The sequence below is a fragment of the Apostichopus japonicus genome, chromosome 3 (genome assembly GCF_037975245.1).
Source record: "Apostichopus japonicus isolate 1M-3 chromosome 3, ASM3797524v1, whole genome shotgun sequence".
NCBI lineage: Eukaryota > Metazoa > Echinodermata > Holothuroidea > Aspidochirotida > Stichopodidae > Apostichopus > Apostichopus japonicus.
Genome location: NC_092563.1, coordinates 3,379,258 through 3,398,043, shown reverse-complemented (window position 1 = coordinate 3,398,043; position 18,786 = coordinate 3,379,258). Strand labels below are relative to the sequence as shown.

At 37.2% G+C, this 18,786-nt stretch overlaps 1 protein-coding gene across 1 annotated transcript; it reads left to right on the top strand.

Annotated features, from left to right (window-relative positions):
* Nucleotides 1–938: 938 nt before the first annotated feature.
* LOC139960224 (ER degradation-enhancing alpha-mannosidase-like protein 2) lies at nt 939–18,786 on the top strand. Its single transcript, XM_071958419.1, has 10 exons — nt 939–1,135; nt 1,973–2,083; nt 2,784–2,929; nt 4,009–4,134; nt 4,285–4,496; nt 5,577–5,718; nt 6,581–6,705; nt 6,877–7,021; nt 7,889–8,010; nt 8,593–18,786. Exons 1-10 carry the CDS (start codon nt 975–977, stop codon nt 9,028–9,030), a joined length of 1,728 nt encoding a protein of 575 aa, XP_071814520.1. The 5' UTR covers nt 939–974; the 3' UTR covers nt 9,031–18,786.

The following is an 18,786-nucleotide window of genomic DNA, read 5'->3' as shown; positions in this document are numbered from 1 at the left end:
ACCAGATTGCATCTAAGGACATTTCAAAACTAAAAAATTGCCAAAGGGGAGGGGGACACCCCCTCCCCTTAGACCCCTTCCCCATTTCAGTCACCACTTCCAGATCCGTCGGCAAATCAAATTCTCCACACCCCCCCCCAACAAAAAACCCTTCGCTACGCCCCTGATCGTTTATGCTTAAAAAGGAAGGAAAATGGAAAAGAAAACAATACAAAAACTCTGAGTTAGATGGCACAGAGCATTATTCGGCGATGATCATGTAATGCCTAACATTAAAAAAACAAAAATTGAAAATGCATATCAAAGTAGTTTAATCTTTACTCAGTATCAGTGCATAGAACAAATTGTGGCTGGATCAATATTGAGTTATTTTCACTATATTTGAATGGCTGCCCCTTGTAAAATAGCTGCAGTTCAAAAAAAAAGAACATTAATACAGAAAAATGAGGTAATTGCATTTTGTGGGAAAAGTGTGTGGTGTTTACCTAGTGGACATGTCATAATATATGTAAGCTAGGAGAAAGTTCTCTACAAGTGGGTGAAGTCCCAAAGAGTCCTGTGACTTTGAAATGTTGGATTTGAATAGGTACAAGTTGTTACTTTCATAACAGGCACAAAAACATAATTTTTAAAAACTTTCCAGGTACAGAGCAAAAGAGTGCAACTGATTCCCCTTGATATTGTCACTGTGTTGTAGCTCTAATTCCCAAAGTCCTTTGATTGTTATCATGGCATGCAGTTGCCAAGAATCTTTTCCATGGTCCTCAGTTCATCCAAGTGACGTCCACGTCTTTTTCTCACAACTCTACCCTCCCCTTTTCCACCCTCCCACATCGCATGGACAAACTATTTCAGGGTTGATTTCGGTGGGTCGCCACTCGCAAGATCCATTCAGTTTACGTGGTCAACATGGCATTACATTTTACCCTTTCAGCGTTCAATACACATATTCATTGAAGCAAAAAAAGACATGAATGGCCCGTCGTAATGTTGATCAAAGCTGCAAAAGTAACCTGCACGTTTCGAAAATGGTCAAATGTTACATTAAAATGTTCACATTTGTCGCATTCATCCTATTTAGTAAACTAGCTCTTTCAAATTGTGAAGTAACGACTGATGATATGAGGAAGTATCGGTAAGATGATCCAAATGTTAAAACTTGCTATCACAGTGGGCAGGTACCATTTCTGCGAAATACATAAACATAGGCTAGGGCTACACTACAGTAGGTTAGACCTATAGTGACATACAGTACGCTTATACTATAGTACGTGACGCAGTTATATTCTATTGTTTTAAGCACTTTTCCTAGACTACGTAAGAACAGTGTATGTATAGTAGAATATTTGTATTGTAAAAGCCCCTAACTTGTTATAGATATCACCATTGTCGAACATATTAGAGTCCTAAGGTTCGGTGATTCATTTTTGCAGGAGGGATAATTTATATACGGCCGGCCGAACAATTGCTTTTAGCAAGGATTTAGGCCTAACACTTCAGTCATAGCCATATATGTTTACAACCTGTGAAATCTACAGCTGCTAAAAGAGGCAAAATTTTGGCTTGGTATAGGCAGTCTTAACTATTAATTGCATGACTAGTGAAGTGTACTTTACAAATTCACTGGGTTTTTTTTCATATTTTTTTAATCAAGAAGGAATTGTTCTGGGCATAGAAAACCCAACAATATCCATTCCCCAGTCCTATTGTATACAGATTCAGTTGGTGGTACAGGCCTTCCCAGCATACACAAAATTTTACATGTCAACAGGGAGGACTTAAGACTCAACTGTTTTTTTGTTATAGAGGGATATAATCACTGATCTCACCAGTTTTGTCTCAAATGTAAGTCTATTTGGCATTTGCTATGTAATAATGTGCATATTTATTTCGTATATAGTTGACATTTTTGTGGTAACTAATCATGTAGCCTTAGTGTGTCGGGAGGACTCAATTTTAATTTTTGTTTCAGAGATGAAGTCAAGGAGATGTTTTACCATGGTTACAATAACTACCTAGAACATGCCTTTCCCTATGATGAGCTGAGACCATTAACCTGTGATGGATTTGATACTTGGGGCAGGTAACAATTAAAATTTTAGTCTATGAGTTTGGTTGTATCCATCAGTTTTGTTCAAAAACGTATGAACATGTGGCAAAAATGGAAAATTATTACATGAATATTAATTTGTGGATTTCCTTTGTGTTGTTCCGTGGGAAATCTATTTGTGTAAAAGTAAGTTGGCCTGACGTTTCGATCCTAGCAGGATCTTCTTCAGAGGCTAAATGACAAGCTACAGTAACAGAAGGGACAAAAACACCCACAGAATACAGACAGGTTAATGAGCACGCTGACAACAATGAGATACATGTAAGGGGATTAGTTGACAAGGGATGGAGAGAAGAAAGCAACAGGGGAAGAGGAGAGGTAGGAAATCTATTTGAGCGAATAAAAACTTCTTCTGTTTTCTCTACAATATATATGTGTTCGTCCCTGCGTACAGTATAGTTTGAAATACAGAAGTTTCTTGTACCTGTTATAAACCATCGGATGGAAGTTCCATTTCAAGCATCTGGAGACCTAGTCTGTGAGGGTATGTCTAAGGGACTTTGACGGGAAATCTAAAAATTTGCCCATTTGCTCAATCACTTACAATGTGTTACAAAGTTACAAACTGAGAACATTTCACTGTGTAATACTCTGTGAGTGTATCAACATTTTTTATTTACTTATTTCTATTCAGTGTTGAGTAAATCATTGAGGTTTTTATTCCTTATTTCAGCTATTCTTTAACACTAGTAGATAGCCTGGATACTCTTGCTGTCCTGGGAAATTACACAGAGTTCCGTCGAGTGGCAGAGCTATTATTATACCATCTAGATTTTGAAGAAGATATAAATGTGTCAGTCTTTGAAACAAACATTAGAGGTATGTAATTGTGAATTGGAGAGCAGACTTTTCCTCTTCCTGTCTCGTTTTATTTTTCTCAATTTTCATGGCAAAACTTTGCGGTAGAACAGATTGTCTGCTGTCTTTCAGAAAGTTGCATCCTTGGCTAATTTCATTCACTTTAACTTTATTCCCTCTATCATCTGCAAAACTTGTTATGAAGAGTTGATACAATTGAATTCTGTCCAGCTAATGAATTTGAATTCCATTCTAGCCATAACCTTCTTAACTCATTTCCATGTCTAAAAATTTCCCTGTCAGTTTTGTGTGATTCATTAACTTACATAGTAAAAACTGCTTTCTGGGTTTAATGGAATGAAATTTTGGATGTGATGCCTGGTTACACTGTAACAAATATCCAAGTAACCTTGGCTCATGACTACTGCCCCCAGAGAAGAAATGGCTATATAGGGATTGCTAACAACTAAAGGCTGGGTAGCTCAGTTTCAATTTTTAAGTTTCTTTCAACCATTATCACATAAAATACAGAAAATTATTTTCATAAGAATTTCATTAATATTACATAAAAAATACTTCATTTAATAAAGTTTACTGGTCTTTAACACAGTAGCCAGTGATTTTGTCTCTAGTATAAATTCCACAAAACAGAGAAAATGATTGGCATAACCGTTATAGGCTGGTCCCTTCCGGCAACAACAAAAAAAGTTGGTAGAGTGCTGAACTTATAACCCAGAGATTACTGGTTTAAATCACTTTCCAGCAGTACATTTCTTTTGCTCCATTCCAAAACAAATGTTGGAAATATTCATGGAAATCATGTGTGCTTGTATTCAAAGGTATGCTAAACTTAGATCAAGAGTTTAGTTGTTCCTCCAAAAAACTTATAACAAAAGCAAATATAGCATTTACACTTTCATCACAGGTGGATGCCTGACTTTACTTAGACTCTCTGAAAATGTCTGTTGGAATTTGATTGTAAACAAGGAGGCTTATTTGCTTCATGTTTACGATAAAGTTTCGTTTGAACCTGTTGTCTGTTCATCGTGTGAAATATGTTCTGAAATGTCCTGCAATTCCTTTTCCCTTCTGATTTGCAGTGGTTGGAGGACTTTTGTCAGCTCACCTGCTGTCCAAGAAAGCGCAGATCCCCGTAGGCCCAGAATGGCCTTGTAAAGGGCCCTTGCTGACAATGGCCAAAGAAATTGCCACTAAACTTTTACCCGGTGAGTAAAAAAATCAGTAGAAGAAAATAAATTAATAAGTAACGATTTGTTATACATTAAAATGTGCGTTAAGGGATTGTTAAAACAAATGGTTTATTGAACTGATTTGTTCCCAAAACCGATAACCACCTTAATGTTTCCCCCTCGCAGCTTTTGATACCCTCTCTGGGATGCCATATGGTACCATTAACTTGGTCCACGGGGTGCCGCAAGGGGAAACAGCAGTGACGTGTACATCTGGAGTTGGTACTTTCATAGTAGAATTTGGAACCCTTAGTAGGTTGACAGGGGAGCCAATATTTGAGGAGACAGCTTTGAAAGCCCTGCATGCTCTTTGGAAATGCAGGTCAGGAATTGGATTGGTGAATACAGAATTTTTTTTTTTATGTTGTTGTTGGTGGCCACATTTTCTTCTAACAGAGTATGTTATCAACACCTTGTTGCATATTCGATTAAATATTGCTTATTGAAAGGTACATGTAGAGGCGGATCTTTAATTACATTGCTCTCACATAATATATTACCTGTTGTTAAGTTTGCCAACATATTGCAGACAAGTAACTCTTACAACAGGAATTTTAAAGTCCCTATGAACCTAGTTCACAGAACATGTTTTACTTCCACGAGGAGGTTAACGAGAAAGTGGCAAACTGGTTACTTTTCAGGATTGTCATTCCCCTTCCCCAACCCCTGCCCCCCCTCCCCCTCCTGTACCATGGTAGATTTTAAAATTTGTTGAAGCTTTATGAATGCATCTGGCAAAAACAGAGTCAGTGATGTATAATCATGGCAATTGAGCGGGGAAAATGTTTGTTTTGTTATTACTTTTTAATTAATTAAGTCATTTTAACGACTGAGGAAAATTATGTTCTTTACGAACAAGTTAGATATTGTTGAATATTGTCTGGAATGAAGAGAACATTGACATCTGAGCAAACATTTCAAGGAGAGAAAAAATAAATGATAGAAAAGTAGAGTTTGTAAACAAAATCAGTCATGATGACTACAGTCCACTTAATGGAGTAAGGAAGGGTCTGATCTGATAAACATAGTTAACATTCAAACATCCATCTCTGGAGTTAGAAATAAGATACCAAGATGGGAGGGGGCGGGTTCAACTAAGAGTTTGGAATATTTGACTACAGTCCACTTAATGGAGTAAGGAAGAGTCTGATCTGTTAAACATAGTTAAAATTCAAACATCCATCTCTAGAGTTAGAAATAAGATACCAAGATGGGGGGGGGTTTCAACTAAGAGTCTGGAATATTTGTCTATTCCATATAAATGTGCCGCTGACTGCCACCATAATATCCACTTCAAATAACACAGGTTTATTGCTTTTCATTTAACCTAACATTAGATGATGGCATCTTGGAATTGTTCTTATTTCTTCTTCTTTGGTAGAGATTTCATATGTTAATATTACTTTTACCTTAAAAAGGTTGGCAACCACATCAATGTTCTCACCAAGAAGTGGACAGCTCTTGACTCGGGGATAGGGGGCGGTATCGACTCCTACTTGGAGTACTTGGTCAAAGGAAGTCTGTTGCTTGGCAACCAAGAACTGATGGATATGTTCAGAGGTAACTATAGTCACTACCTGACTATTCACCTCATTCTGTGCAAGTTCAGAGGAATTGCTTTCACAGATTTAGATAGTGAAGGAAAAATATCTTTGAAGAGCTGAATTTGCAACGTTTTGTACATTTTAATATGACATACAAATTAATAAGTAAGTTTTTAGAAATATTTCAATATTGCAGCATACTCATATAAACCAGGCACGTTAAAGTGACTGTTTGACTTTTCACCTTAGGATATAAATGGAACCTTTCTACAGATAAGTTGAGATCACAAGGAGAGATATCTGAATTGTGACTGAGATGTGGAAAGTAGATCAAATCATACTCCTACAAACCTTACAAAAAGACTAGTTTTAACTTGAAAAATCTATTAAGTAATATTGTAGTAGTCTAAATATGTTTGTCCTTTCTATCGATAGAGAATAAAAGAGAAGATATATTACTTCTATTCCGTTAATGTACCCTGTAGGAGCTATTGGTTAAAACAAGTAAAAGAAACATGCGTATGCTAACTTGAGAAGTGCACCTATATTAATGCATACCATCATCAGAGACCTGATTGGGGAATACAGTTCGAAAACAGCTAAGTAAAGAAGAGCATTGGAAGGAGCAATCTTAGAAATACAAAGACGAACTGAGCTATCTAGCCTTTAGTCGGAGACGGTGTGTAAGATGTGACCATTTCTCTGCTGCAGGTACAAGTCAGAAGTACCTTTGCATATCAAGTAACCAGAGGTCACATTTTAAGATGAAGCTGAAATGTTGACAATAGACTTTAAAAGTTAGAGTCATTGTTTTATAATTTAGAGAATTGTATTTTTCCATAAGTTTACACCTATCAATCCCTTGAATACTTTTGCAGAGTATGAAGAAGCAGTGAAGACTTATAACAAGAGGGATGACTGGTATATGTGGGTCAACATGAAGAAAGGTCAGGTCAGTTTACCTGTGTTCCAATCACTGGACGCTTATTGGCCTGGTCTGCAGGTAAGTTCATGCTAATTGAACTAGTTTTGCATTTAACTACTTGGTATTCAGTATCGCCCTGGTCTGCACTTCAATATTCATCATAAAGTTTTTAAATTGGCCAATCCAACAGGAGATACACCATGAATAGTAAACACTCTCAACAATCAGTGTATCTAATATCTTCCTCAGAGTCTCATAGGTGATGTCGATCCTGCCATGAAAACCCTCCACAATTTTCATCAAGTTTGGAAGCAGATCGGTTTCACCCCCGAGTTCTATAATATCGCCCACGGTGTCTCTGTGGATGGACGAGAAGGCTACCCTTTACGACCAGGTGATGCTTTGTCCTGTTTCTATGACAACAAGTGGTATCAAACATTATATTTCTCCTTCGGCTGCAAGTGGCAAATTGTTTTCCTTTTACCAAATGATAGAGGGCGTTGTGTTCAAGTGGTTAAGGCAGTGGACTTGTGATCTAAGGATTACAGGTTCGAGCCCTGGCCAGATCACTGCGTTGTGTCCTTGGGCAAGGCATTTTATCTCCATTGCCTCTCTTCACCCAGGTGTATAAATGGGGACTTGCGAGGTGACTTGTAAATATATTTGCGTGCATCGGTTTGTGGCTGCACCCTATGGGAAGTCCCCCAGGGTACATGTGGCTGTGGTGCACTGTGGTGCCCCAGGAAAGATTGTTTGAATTGTGCACACTTTGGTGTGTAGGCGTGACAAGTTACCAATGACCAGGGTTAAGTTACACATCCGGGACAGCAAGTTTGCTTATGAGGATGTTCATTAATCAAGAATCCAGTTGATGTACAAGGGCAAAGATATATAGGGCAGTTTTGTACGCAAGAGCCACAGTTCTCTGTACGAGACAAACGTCCGAGCCGCCGATAGTGCTTCAGCTAATTTGAGTGATGATATTATGCACCGTGTACTTTTGCATATCACATAACATGTCGTTATATATACTGTGTGTATCCTACTGCATGGTATGACCTCCAGGAAACGCTCCGTTGCTTGGACTTAGCACTTTTTTTGCTTGGTTTGGAATCAGTCAAGAAAACTCTGGAACAGAAGTCTTTATCTCTTTAGCTAAGTTGGGTGAACAAACCACATTTATACAGCAAATCCTTGATGGTAGGTAGTGTTCAAATATTACGATCATTATCAATATTATTATATATTTGTTGTCTTACAGAACTAATTGAGAGCGTCATGTACCTCTACCAAGCAACCAGAGATCCTTTCCTGCTTGAGGTAGGACGAGACATTATGACCTCCATCCAAGTCAGTGCCAGGACTCCGTGTGGATATGCTAGTGTAAGTGTGGTTCCCTCCTGCAACATTTCTCTATTCGTTGGCTGGTCCGCTGCAGTACTTTTGCGACCAATCATACTATTGTTCCAAGTAAAATAACAAGTGATTGATCGAACACCCCTTCTCTTGTCTTATTCCACTCAAAAATATCCGATGAGGGATGAAATAAGAATTTGATTCAACTTCTGACAAATTCTATTTTCCAGGCATCTTTACCGACATTTATTGTAGCATTAGTCGTTGATATGTCAAAAGGGAATCTAAAACACTGTCAATTGAAATGAAATGGAATAGTTAAAGTTAGATGGTGGCTGTGCTGTAATGTGTTGAGGGCGTGGTAAAATATCTTCTTATTCAATGGTAAATACAGATTTAATTAAAAATTATGTTACATGATAGGAGAGAACAGAGGGTTTTCCTCTCTTTATGTTCAATTTTGATTTGTTATATATTTATATTTATATATTTATAATTGTATATTATGTTCATATGTTTACCAATGTATTTATTTATTCACATGTGTTATTTCCATTCATTGATGGTACCAAATAACTCCCCCCCCCCCCTCCTCTCATATTCTTCCAGATGAAAGATTCACGGCATCACACCAAAGACAACCGTATGGAATCTTTCTTTCTATCCGAGACCACCAAGTATCTATATCTGCTATTTGACCCAGATAACTTTCTCCATGCCAACGGTAGTGAGGGAACGCTGGTGAGCAGCCCACACAGGAAGTGCATCCTCGATGCTGGAGGTTACATATTCAATACGGAGGCCCACCCCATCGACATCAGTGCCATCGATTGTTGTCAGAGAGGGAACGAAATGAGATCGATGGAGAACTTGTTAAAGAGCATAAACCAGAAGGAGGCAAGACTCAAGTGGTTGGAGAGATATATAGCAGAGCTTTATCCAAATGTAGAAAAGGAAGAATTGACCAGAAGGCACAATTGTACCTCTCAGCCGTTCAGCGCTAAGCTCTCAATCTTAGGAGAAATGTTTCCTGATTGGGAGACGTGAACATTCAGATGTTACCATGGAAACTTCTGCTGCTCTAGGAACCACAAATCCATAGGGATGCAAAAAATGTCAGGAGATGCTTACAAAGGTCAGAGAGAGACGGAGAGAGAGAGTGAACTAATTTCTCCTCTCGGATGAGTTGCCTTTAACCTAAGCCAGCTGATATTTGAGATGGTTTTGCTGGTTTGGGTAAGAATTGGTGAAGTGTCAAAGGTCATGTATTTTGATAAGTGACGGATGAATGTTTGCTGGGCAAATATACTGTGGAAACATTTGTTGGCTGGACAGTACATCTAGGAATGTTTATGTTGGTGCAGAGAGGGAGAGAGTCAGAATCCCAATGAGGATGGAGTCAGATGATTCCACATCAATCCCAACGATGATGGAGTCGGATAATTCCACATTAATCCCAACGATGATGGAGTCTGATGATTCCACATTAATCCCATCCAGGATGGAGTCATATGATTCCACACAATCCCAACGAGGATGGAGTCATGATTCCTCATTAATCCCAACGAGGATGGAGTCACATGATTCGACATTAATCCCATCCAGGATGGAGTCATGATTCCACATTAATCCCAACAAGGATGGAGTCAGATGATTAAACATCAATCCGAATGGGGATGGAGTCAGATGATTCTACATTAATCCCAATGAGGATGGAGTCAGATGATTCTACATTAATCCCAATGAGGATGAAGTCAGATGATTCTACATTAATCCCAATGAGGATGGAGTTCCACATTAATCCCAATGAGGATGGAGTCAGATGATTCCTCACAATCCCAATGAGGATGAAGTCAGATGATTCTACATTAATCCCAATGAGGATGGAGTCAGATCATTCCACATTAATCCCAATGAGGATGAAGTCAGATGATTCCATCATATTTTGGTTTTGCTGGTGGTCAATCTGGGGCCATTGTTTGGGGTTTGTAAGGGGAGAGAGGGTGGGAGGTGCTAATTGTTTTGTGATTATGTGTTTCATGTTTATTATAGATCTTCACCTCATCAGTACTAACAGCATAAATCTTATTTAATCACTGTGCAATAATATGACTTGTTTTTGTATTTTTAAATGAAGTTGCTGTAGTTATCATGAGAACACATGTGTAAGGATTTTAATGCTTAAGGTGGGGGAGACATTCTCTTTAAACATAAATTGGTATGAACATTAACTTTATAAGCAGATATCTCCCCCCAGTGGCGGCGGAACCGGGGGGCTTGGGGGGCTCAGCCCCCCCAAATGAAAAAGTTGAGGGGGCAAATGCATGATAAGCCCCCCCCCCAATATTTACCAAGGCTCCGAAACGTGCATCTGCCCATTTTTCAATGCATACTTGTCGATCTGTTCGATGCACACGTATACTATTTAGGTATAATAATTTTAGTAAATGCTGGGAGGACCCTCGGTCCGTCCCCTGGCTATAGACCACATTGATTGTCTCTATCATACCCGGCCTCATCGAATATTAGGGTTTAAAATAAGAGTGTAATAAGCTAAACGCTACACTCATCAAAATTTGCGTTTACACTACGAGTACACACAAAGCGTGGAACATGGCTCTATGTTTAAACTCAATCAATTATTAAACGAACAAAAACACAATTATAGCATTTCACCTGTGTATGGGGTACATGCATTCGTGACAGTGCTTGGTTCATAGAAATTGTTGGCAACTGCACATGGTTTTGGAATTACCCATTTGTTGACTTTCTGTTTTTTCTTATGACATTTATTTAATTATTGCATTTAATTGCAATTAGTAATTTACTACACTCAAAAACGTCTTTGCGAGTACACTACGAGTTATAGCTGCTCTCTTAAAGCACCATCGAATATACAAATTACAATGTTTTTACAGATTTAAACGTGCAATCTGAGAAATTGCAGGCTTGAGACCCATATTTTAGGGCTAGGTATTCGCAGCATAAAACACTCGGGAAGTGCCGTTTCCGGCCATCTGGGGGTTTGAAAAAACCCAAAATTTTCTTGTACGCTCCACGCTAACCGATGGTACGTGGCGCTCCGCTTAGAAAGTCTCCACACATTAGCCCCCCCCCCCCCCAATAATTTTTGCGTTCCGCCGCGCCTGTCTCCCCATAATGTACAAGTTATATACAAGATGTGAAAACATGCATTGACAAAGCAAATAGTAATAGATACAGAGTATAAACATTTCGTCTGAAACGACAGTTTAATTTGAACATTGAATCATTGTCGTACATTCAAATATTGAATTTAAAGGCGGAAAAATGAGAAGAATTTCACCTATGACCGGAGAAAATGAACTTAAAAACAAAACTCGACCATAGATCACGATATTTAAAATCTTCTCAAAGTGATGCAGAGAAGGTTTGACGACCTCTTTCTTATATTTTCGACAATAATAGCGTTTACAATAAGTCACTACTCTTTCAACGACAGTCTAATTGAAGCTTAAAATCATAATGTCATAGTTTAAAATATTGAATTTAGTGGCAAAAATAAGTAGAATTTCCCTTTTAACCGGAGAGAAATGAGCTTCTGATCCATATGAATCCAGTAAAAACATTTCTGCTGAAATCTGATAACCTCGATTTTTCGTCCAAATTTGATCATTTTGTAAGGCACCCTTATGATTTTTTTAAAATTCGACCAAAAATCGCGATATTTATAATCTCAAAATGATGCAGATAAAAAAAAAAAACACCTATTTATTACAATTTGGACAATAATAGCGTTTACAATAGATCACTACTCTTTCAAAGGACAGTCTAATTTGAACTTAAAATCATAATGTCATAATTAAAATATTGAATTTAGAGCGAAAAATTAGTAGAATTTCCCATTTAACCGGAGAGAAATGAGCTTTTGATCCATATGAATCCAGTAAAAACATTTCGGCTGAAATCTGGAAACCTTGATATTTCGTCCAAATTTGATCATTTTGTAAGGCATATGTACCCTTATGATTTTATCAAAATTCGGTCAAAAAATCGCGATACTTAAAATCTTCTCAAAATGATGCAGAGAAAGGATGACGACCTATTTATAATATTTTGGACAATAATAGCGTTGACAATAAATCACTTCTCTTTCAAACGATAGTCTAATTTGAACTTAAAATCATACTGTCAAAATTTAAAATATTGAATTTAGAAGCGAAAAATTAGTAGAATTTCCCATTTAACCGGAGAGAAATGAGCTTTTGATCCATATGAATCCAGTAAAAACATTTCGGCTGAAATCTGTAAACCTCGATTTTTCGTCCAAATTTGATTTGTAAGGCTATACCCTTATGATTTTTCAAAATTCGACCAAAAATCGCGATATTTAAAATCTTCTCAAAATCATGCAGAAAATGGTTGACGACCTTCAGTTCATTTTGGACAATAAAAGCGTTTACAATAGATCACTACTCTTTCAAGCGATAGTCTAATTTGAACTTCAAATCAGAATGTCATAATTTAAAATATTGAATTTAGAGGCGAAAAGAGTAGAATTTCCCTATTAACCGGAGAGATATGAGCTTCTGATCCATATGAATCCAGTATAAACATTTTTAAAATCATTATGTCGACAACGACAAATGTCTCATTTTAGGCACTCGTTGTTACGCAATAGTTAGGCCACCATGTGCATGACCATCATGTACATGTGTCATCAAGGTTTTATCTCTGTGAGGTAAATACGAGATGGGAAGTGTTTGTGTGCCATAGATCTTTAAAGTAATTTCTCATCCGATATTGATATTGTTCAGGCATCCAGTTATTCAAGACTCAGAATATAATTACGAGTAAGAGATGAAACACAGAGACAAGACAAAACTCAAGTTTAAAAATGAAGATAAGAAATGTATGGTTTCATAATGTACAAGTTATATACAAGATGTGAAAACATGCATTGACAAGGCAAATAGTATACAGAGTATATACATATAGAAGATGTACATACATAGAGAAGATGTACATACATAGAGAAGATGTACATACATAGAGAAGATGTACATACATAGAGCAGATGTACATACACAGGGAAGATATACATACATAGAGTAGATGTACATACACAGAGAAGATATACATACATAGAGTAGATGTACATACACAGAGAAGATGTACATACATATAGAAGATGTACATACATATAGAAGATGTACATACATATAGAAGATGTACATACATGGAGAAGATGTACATACATAGAGCAGATGTACATACACAGAGATGTACATACATATAGAAGATGTACATACATAGAGAAGATGTACATACATAGAGAAGATGTACATACATAGAGAAGATGTACATACATAGAGAAGATGTACATACATATAGAAGATGTACATACATAGAGTAGATGTACATACACAGAGAAGATATACATACATAGAGTAGATGTACATACACAGAGAAGATGTACATACATATAGAAGATGTACGTACATAGAGTAGATGTACATACACAGAGAAGATATACATACATATAGAAGATGTACATACATAGAGTAGATGTACATACACAGAGAAGATATACATACATAGAGTAGATGTACATACATAGAGAAGATGTACATACATAGAGAAGATGTACATACATAGAGAAGATATACATACATAGAGTAGATGTACATACATAGAGAAGATGTACATAAATAGAGAAGATGTACATACATAGAAGATGTACATACATATAGGAGATGTGCATACATAGAAAAGATGTACTGGGCTCAGATGTTTGAAACCAGCAAAATCGCCAGCACTTAAAAATGATGCCAAGTCTCAGTATAATGGTACAGTAATGATTAATTTATACATATTCATTTGCAATCACACAATAAACTCATATGCAACCGTTTTCCATAACAATGAAACATAGCACCACATTTCTGATGAATGCTTGTAAATGCCCCAAATCTGAAGGATTGTTTACGAAATTGATTGTCAAGAGTTGGTTGGAAGGGGGACGCCTAAATCCGGGCTTTTGTCATCAGAAATACGTCAGCAGCAAAAGCCCTTTGGCAAAAAGTTAACTTTGGCTGCCCCACCTCTTTTATATGACCTAACAATTCCTTCTCATCCTCTTGGAAGTTTAATTACAATAGTTGGTATATGTGTAATGTTCCATTCAGTGTTTTCCCAATAATGGAATCTCTCTACAGAAGTATACACTTATAATATTATTGAAAAGAAAATAACACTTAAAATCATTAACCCCTTTTCTCCTGTGTTTAGTATTTCAACCGACATATAATCAAATCTTTACCCATGAATACCGACCGTATCAGGGGCTCACGATCCAAATGAAAACGAACATTCGAGAATGAGCTTTATAAAATGTAACTACTACACAGCAAACAATCAATTCCTTCCCTTGCATCAACTCCCGCTGAATTTTGTGCTGATGATACCGAGAAGCCGAACTAATGGACTGTATGGGTAGACTAGGTGGTCCAGTCGTTTTCCATTGATGATATAATGTCTAAAGGAGAATTTCTCAAAAACTAAATGTTGTATAGAAGTGTTTTAAATCAATTATTCAACATCAAACTTAATTTTGGCACCACAGTCATCTTGTAATAGAATGTGTTTGAATAATTTTAAATAACATTTAAAAAAATCTGTATCTCAACAAAACATTGAACTTCAGGTTCAAAAATCGTATGAATTTTGTTTTTCACATGGATTAGATCTGAGAACCCCAAATTAAAAAGCAATTAACTTGATGATGATAATAGTAGCAGTTTTGCATGAAATTATCAAAATAAACAACGACTATTGATGACAACACAGCAAATATCATGTCAACAGAATTAAGGCATTTTTAAACTTATTCTGGCGTTCCGATATTTGTGGAAAAAAAGATGTTTGATATTTATCTCTGGAGATTGCAAGACGTAATTTGATATAAGATGAAAAAAGGTGGAACTATTGGGGAGATTGGTACTACGTGTAGATATGCTGCTACGAAGGCAAGGCTTTCTATATGATGATTAACAAAAAACTAAACAATATAACCCTGTGTAGAAGTTGTCTGTTATGAATGGAAAAGTTCTTAAAATAATGGAATTTGACGACAAAGGCAGTGAGATGGATAACAGAGAAGGATTGCACTTTTGTTCATTAATTAAAGCTGCCGGATTTCCGGTCACATGTTTATATATATTTATCAACGCACACACAAAAAGAGAACAAAAAACAAAAAAACAAAACTATATTGTAAAAGTTGTGGTATTAATTTCATGAGAGATGTATTAAAACCTTCACAAAACATCTATTTCTTACTCACAAGCCTCAGTCTAAACCCAAAGCACTTACACAGCAGTAGAACTAAACCTAGCTTAATTTGCATATAAGCATAGGGACAGAAGTTATCATCATTACCTTCTCGGCTAATTGCACACTTTCGGCGAGAAGAAATATGACATGCTTTTAATACACAACATTGCACTAATTCAAAAGGCTGGTATGAATTGGAATGATTTTTATTATTTTTCTTGAAATTAATTATCTTTACATTACCAATTTTCATCTCACTAATTACCTAGTGATATCCCACGGTTAATATCGAACTTTGCCCATTGAAGCGTTTTAGCCATTTTTAGCACCAATTACCAAGGTAAGGGAAGTTGTTACGAAAAGAATAAGACAGCATATACTAGCAAGGGCGTAGGAACCGGGGGGCTGGGGGGACGCCAGCCCCCCCAGTGAAAAATATGGGAGGGCGGAAGTATCATTCCGCCCCCCCCCCCGCTCCGCAAGTCAGAAAACCCCTTTTTCATTTCCAAATGAGAAAAAAATCTCATTTGGAGCACCAAATTGCATTTAAGGCCAGGTGAAAATGCAAAATTCTTTACAAAATGGAGTGGGAGTTGAAGTGTGCCATATTGCACCAAATTGCATCTGAGGCCACCTGGAAATGCAAAAAAAATCCAAAGGGGAGGGGGACACCCCCTCCCCTTAGACCCCTCCCCCAGGCCGGCCATCAGTCTTCAGCCCCCCCACTCAAAAGTACCTTCCTACGCCACTGTATACTAGTTACAGTGAAAGCCAACATCAGACCCATTCTAGACGTCAATTTTTCACTCGCTGCAACTCTGAAAATATTTAATGCAGTGGCTCAGAAGGGACAAATATAATTGCTTAGTTAAATATCAGCTCATCTTGGACTTTTTACTTTGAATATATAAAAGATTTGAATATATAAATTCAAAATTTTGACATACAGATATCAAGTCTTTTTACGAAAAAAATTCTTACTTTCCAGATGGCAATAATATTACTTTATCCTTCTTAAATTTCTGAGCAATGTTAAATTCGCTTTAAGGCTTTCTGCTTTGAATAATTGATCAACACTGCACCTTTAAAGAACTGTCCTCTCCTTGCTCCTCAACTCATGAAGCTAGCCGATGCTCTCTTCATTGCAGAACAAAAATTCTAATGCAAGAAAATTCTTTCAAAGATTTGGCCTCTTCTTCCTAAATGGCATATTCAAACAAACAAAACTTTTAGCAAAAACCAATCGACAAAAATCAATGGTAATACTTTCTTCTTAAGAACCCTTCATGATGCAGTGTGGTACAAGTTGAAATTGATAACAAAAGAACATATTATTACATAATACCATATAGCACTACAGAAGAGTGCCATTTTAAATGGCGCCCTCTATATAAAAAGTTGTAACAAAGGGAAAATGAAAAAAAAAGGCAACTCCTTAAAGCATAATTTGGAATTTTACTTGATTACTTGCAAAGAGCGCCTTTCATTGATTTGATCACAAACTGATTTACATACTTCTACTACAATTTTGACTTTAAAGGCACATTTTTTTCACCCCCCCCCACTCCCCTTGCCCCATTTCATTTAATTAAAAATCTCTACTGTAATGAATTTGTAAAATGGGTAAAATCTGAAATGAACTTCAGTTAAATTTGAAAATTGAAAGTTTAAGCATCAAAGTTTAGCGGTTCAAAAGAATGAATACACTAATTTTCTATGAAGAAAATTAAAAAAAATAACTTTGATCAAGTTTACGAGTTCTCTAACTTTATATTAATTTCAAGCAATTTCCAAGTTTCAAGCAGTTTGTTTTCCTCTCTAAAGTTTTGGCCATGGGACATGGCACCCTATCATTGTTGTCATGTCATGTGACCATTAGACCACTGGATAACATACTCGAGTCATGTTAACACACCACTGGACATCATACTCGAGTCATGTAGACAGACAACTGGACATCATACTCGATTCATATCGACAGACCATCAGACCACTGGACACCATATTCGAGTCATGTAGACAGACCACTGGACATCATACTCGAGTCATGTAGACAGACCATTAGACCACTGGACATCATACTCGAGTCATTTGGACATACAATTAGACCACTTGACATCATACTCGAGTCATTTGGACAGACCATCAGACCACTAGACATCATACTCAAGTCATGTAGACAGACCACTGGACATCATACTCAAGTCATGTAGGCAGACCATTAGACCACTGGACATCATACTTGAATCATTTGGACAGACCATTAGACCACTGGACATCATACTCCAGTCATTTGGACAGACCATCAGACCAGTGGACATCGTACAAGAGTCACTTAGACCAATAGACCACTGAACATCATACACAAATCACACTGGACATTTATTTTGAGCCACTTAGAGCACTGGACATCATACACCAGTCACTCAGACAACTGGACATCACACACGAGTCACTTAGACCAATAGACCACTGGACATTTTTTTTGAGCCACTTAGAGCACTGGACATTATACACCAGTCACTCAGACAACTGGACATCACACACGAGTCACTCAGACCACTGGACATTATACACCAGTCACTCAGACAACTGAACATCACACACGAGTCACTTAAACCAATAGACCACTGGACTTTTTTTTGAGCCACTTAGAGCACTGGACATCATACACCAGTCACTCAGACAACTGGACATCACACCCGAGTCACTTAGACCAATAGACCACTGGACATTTTTTTTGAGCCACTTAGAGCACTGGACATTATACACCAGTCACTCAGACAACTGGACATCACACACGAGTCACTCAGACCACTGGACATTATACACCAGTCACTCAGACAACTGGACATCACACACGAGTCACTCAGACCGATGGACATCAAACAAGAGTCATATAGACAGCTTGATTAACATACTACCACAGTTCTCACTTTAAAGTTGCATTTGCTTTTCACCCCCCTCCCCTCCCCTTCCTCGTTTCATTGAATTAAACATGTCTACTCTCATGCTCTTTAAAAATGGGTAAAATCAGAGTGACCTTCAGTTAAATTATTGCTTGACGGTTGTCAGTTTAAGCATCAAATTTAGTGGTTCAAAAGAATGAATATACTAATTTTCTATAAGGAAAGTTCATAAAATAAGTTGTGCATTACTAGTGTGTTACTTTTATCAAGTTTAAGAGTTCTCTAAATTTATATTCATTTCAATTAATTAACAAATTTCAAGCAGTTTGTTTTTCCTCTCTAAATTTTTGGCAACTGGACATGGCACCCTATCATTGTTGTCATGGTCATGTGACCATTGGGCATCTTACTCTAGTCATGTATACACACCATTAGAGTCATACTTGAGTCATGTCAACAGAATATTAAGTGATGTAGACAGACCATTAGACCACTGGACATCATACTCAAGTCACTCAGATGACCATTAGACCACTGGACATCATACTCAAGTCACTCAGATGACCATTAGACTATTAGA

Coding starts and splice junctions, on each gene's coding strand:
- LOC139960224 (XM_071958419.1), top strand. CDS start 975: ATGGCCCGTCGTAATGTTGATCAAAGCTGCAAAAGTAACCTGCACGTT. Junction 4,497..5,576: donor GCAGGTCAGGAATTGGATTG/GTGAATACAGAA, acceptor TACCTTAAAAAG/GTTGGCAACCACATCAATGT. Junction 6,706..6,876: donor CTTATTGGCCTGGTCTGCAG/GTAAGTTCATGC, acceptor TATCTTCCTCAG/AGTCTCATAGGTGATGTCGA.